We start from the raw sequence: 3,947 nt of genomic DNA, 5'->3' as shown, positions 1-3,947 counted from the left end.
ATTTAATAACATCCAAGAAGGTCACAGTTAGTTACACACGTAAATCCCATAAATCCCATAAATCCGTAAGATATCATAGGCCTAGCGTAGGTAAACATAGAAAGAGCAATAATAGTAAAACTCGAGCGTCACGACATTGCGAAGTGTCTGTTCTTGTTCCTCGTATCGAACTTAGTCGAGTCAATCCAAGATGGCCCGAGTGAAATTTCATGCAAATGTTTCGTACGGAAAAAAAAATCGCAGCTCCGATGAATCTAGCTGAGGGCCATTTGTATCCTGAAATCGTATTTGAAACTCCATTGGCGTTTCATACTAAATTGAAGCGTAGAAGAAAGATGTGCCCTGCCCATCAGTCGTCAGTCGACGAAAACGTAAGCTAAGCGTACCTAGGCCTAGATATTTACAGTAGGTAATGCTATAAAAAGGAAAAAGACTTGACACATATTTTTTTTTTATATAGTTAGATGAGAGTTTCTATCGTGGCAAATAATTACGCCGTTATGATAGGCGTACAGTGCCTAGCCGCTAGGCCCTTTTTTTTTTAGCAGGTAGGCAGGCTAGAGTCTAGGCCTAGACTAGGCCTTGCCTAGGCATAGCCCTAGGCATAGTTGGGCCCGATCGTCTGTAATTCCTAGGTAGCTAGCATGTTGCAGAGCTAGGCCTATCATCATCAGGTTGGCCTAGCTAGTGACTGGTGGTCGTGGGGCTCAGCTAGGAGGAGGTTGCATTAATTAGAAAATTGCGACATTAAAACGTTCACAATTTGTTTTCAAAATCTGATTTTTATAGAATATTCATTGTTTAAAAAATGTATAGGCCTAAATATTATAATACAAAATTGCTAGCTTAATTGAACATGAACAAAAACGCAAAATAAGACTCACATTGGCTTACAGTAGCCTTCAATTTAGGCCTAGGTTCTGCTATCATACATAAAAACGGCCAACATGATATTTTCCGTTGCTAATATTGACACTTGTAAAATATAATATTTTATTGGAATTATTTCAAATTTGTTATAAAAATTATTCTGACTGAGATTTTGACAAACCATGAAGGTATTATTGAGAAGGAAGTCACTCATCAACAGATCCCTTTGACGCGACAAGCCAATGTGTTCCCCGCCTTTAAATTGCGTATGGGTGTGTTGTCGGATTACCATTTTTTTGTTAATAGCAACAACTTGGCAACAGCAGGCTTTTATACGCTTCAACACAGTAGTTGTGTGATAAACCGTTTGATTTTAACCCCTTAAATATCTTTAAAATTATCATTTTTCTCCTGATTGGATTCACTTATGTATATTTCCGGACCAGATTCCGCAAAATATTCTGTGTACTTCTGTGTACATTATAAATTTGTCTAAAAATTGACTGGTTTGACTTTAAAGCTGAGGCAGCGTAAAACTGAAAATTAATTTGAAATTTAATTGAATTTTCGAATAGTCCACACTCGTTCACACTAAAATGACTTAGTTCATTATAATCCTCAATCCTTCCTTAATTAATATCTGTTAAAATTAGAATAATCGAGTTTTATCCAATTTATGGAAATTCAAGTTCATATATACTGTACCATACTTTGTAAATGTTGAATTTGAAACTCTTTTTCGTAGAAAATATTAATATGTTGGGCGTTTTTGGTTCTTATGCTTGCAGCAGAGGAACCAAAAACACTGACACTGACCTGATTTTTTAAACAGGAAAACATAACTTTCCAGGCATCTGTTATGGTTTCTCGGTATCCAAGTAAAACCGGATATGAAGTTCTGCCCTATTTATTGATTTTTTATTTTGAAGATGTATTGTCCCTTGAAAATGACAAAATGTCATAAAAAAATATTTTGAATTTAACTTGCTCATTTTGCAGTGGCGCACAAATTATAAACTTGAGTATGGAAATTATTTAATTAAAAGAATGTTTACCCTGATTTTTAAACTGGATAATTATAATAAGGATAATAAAATACTTCCAGTAACTTGAAGTGTTTCTATCATTTTTTGGTGTAAAACAATGGGTAAACAATTATTATTTTCATATAACACTATGGCATTGCATTGTATATTTCAGGGAAGTCTTCAACAGTATGCAGTGAATAAGAAAACAATTTAATTTTTACAACATAGGATGTAGCCGTTTAAGACCAAAATGGAAGATAACAAGGAAGAGATGGAATATAAATGTGAACATAGTGGTGAACATGTTGATTTAATTACTTTGAGGACTCATTTGGGAATTAAGATGGAGGAGGTAGAATTTGAACAATGTGATTATATTCAAGAGCCATTTGGTCACTCAAGTAATTTAAGAGATTTGATAGATACAAAGAAAATATTCCATGAATGTGAATATTGCAGAAAAGTATTTGAAAGTGACAGTATTTTAAAATGTCATTTGAGGATACATAGAGAAGAGAGACCATATGAGTGTGAATACTGCGGAACGAAGTTTAAAAACAACAGCAGTTTAAGAAGTCATTTGAGGACGCATACAGAAAACAGAACATACGAGTGTGAACACTGCGGAAAGAAATTTATACACAACAGCAGTTTAAAAAGTCATTTGAGGATGCATACAGAAGAGAGACCATATGAGTGTGAACACTGTGGAAAGAAATATAAAAGCAATAGCAATTTAACAAGTCATTTGGAGATGCATACAGGAGGTAAAGCATATGAATGTGAACACTGTGGGAAGAAATTTAACACCATCAGCAGTTTAAAAAGCCATTTAGTGATACATACAGAAGAGAGACCATATGTATGTGAAAACTGTGGGAAGACATTTAAAAGAAATAACACTTTAAAAAGTCATTTAAAGATACATACAGGAGAGAGACCAAATGGATGTGAACACTGTGGAAAGAAATTTAAGGATAATAACAGTTTAAAAAAACATTTGTTTATTCATACAGGAGAGAGACCATATGAATGCGAACACTGTGGAAAGAAATTTAAAAACAACAGCAGTTTAAGGTGTCATTTAAGGATGCATACAGAAAACAGAACATATGAGTGTGAACACTGTGGAAAGAAATTTATAAACAACAGCAGTTTAAAAAGTCATTTGAGGATGCATACAGAGGAGAGACCATATGAGTGTGAACACTGTGGAAATAAATTTAAAAGGAATAGCAATTTATCAAGTCATTTGGAGATGCATACAGGAGGGAAACCATATGAATGTGAACACTGTGGGAAGAAATTTAACACTAACGGCAGTTTAAAAAGCCATTTAGTGATACATACAGAAGAGAAACCATATGAATGTGAACACTGTGGGATGAAATTTAAAAGAAATTACTCTTTAAGAAGTCATTTAAGGATACATACAGGAGAGACACCATATGAATGTGAACACTGCGGAAAAAAATTTAAAGATAATAACAGTTTAAAAAAACATTTGTTTATTCATACAGGAGAGAGACCATATGAATGCGAACACTGTGGAAAGAAATTTAAAAGGAATGACAATTTAAAAGTTCATTTGATGATGCATACAGGAGAGAGACCATATGAATGTGAACACTGTGGAAAAAAATTTAGACGGAATCACAATTTAAAAGAACATTTGATGATACATAAAGGGGAAAGACTGAATGTAAACACAGTGACAAGACATTGTTTATAAGCAATAGTAATTTCAAACTTAATTTAATGATGCATGCAGGAGTGACCATGTGAATGCTTACACTGGAAAGAAATTTAAAACGAATTGCTGTTTAAAAGTTCATTTGATGCTGCATACAGGAGAAAGACTATATGAATGTGAACAATGTGGAAAGAAATTTAAAAGGAATCACTGTTTAAAAGTTCATTTGATGATATACAGTATACAGAAGAAGGACTATGTGGACGGAAGCATTTTATAAGATAATGGGCTGTCAGATTAGCAACAAATAACATGCGGCGTGCCTCAGGGGCACAAAACTTGGCCCCGTAATTTTA

General features: G+C 34.0%; 1 protein-coding gene across 1 annotated transcript; it reads left to right on the top strand.

Moving 5' to 3' along the window:
* Positions 1–237: 237 nt before the first annotated feature.
* On the top strand, positions 238–3,396 carry LOC117117222 (zinc finger protein 93-like; the record flags this gene model as incomplete). Its single annotated transcript, XM_033261463.1, has 2 exons — positions 238–371; positions 2,071–3,396. A coding segment is annotated over exon 2 (1,248 nt), but the record flags the coding sequence as incomplete, so codon positions are not given.
* Positions 3,397–3,947: the final 551 nt, after the last annotated feature.

The sequence above is a fragment of the Anneissia japonica genome, unplaced genomic scaffold (assembly GCF_011630105.1).
Source record: "Anneissia japonica isolate Jap-2015-1 unplaced genomic scaffold, ASM1163010v1 scaffold287835_len3118868_cov185, whole genome shotgun sequence".
In the NCBI taxonomy this organism is placed as follows: domain Eukaryota; kingdom Metazoa; phylum Echinodermata; class Crinoidea; order Comatulida; family Comatulidae; genus Anneissia; species Anneissia japonica.
Note: the sequence above shows the minus strand (reverse complement) of the source record. Positions and strands in the feature narration are given on the sequence as shown.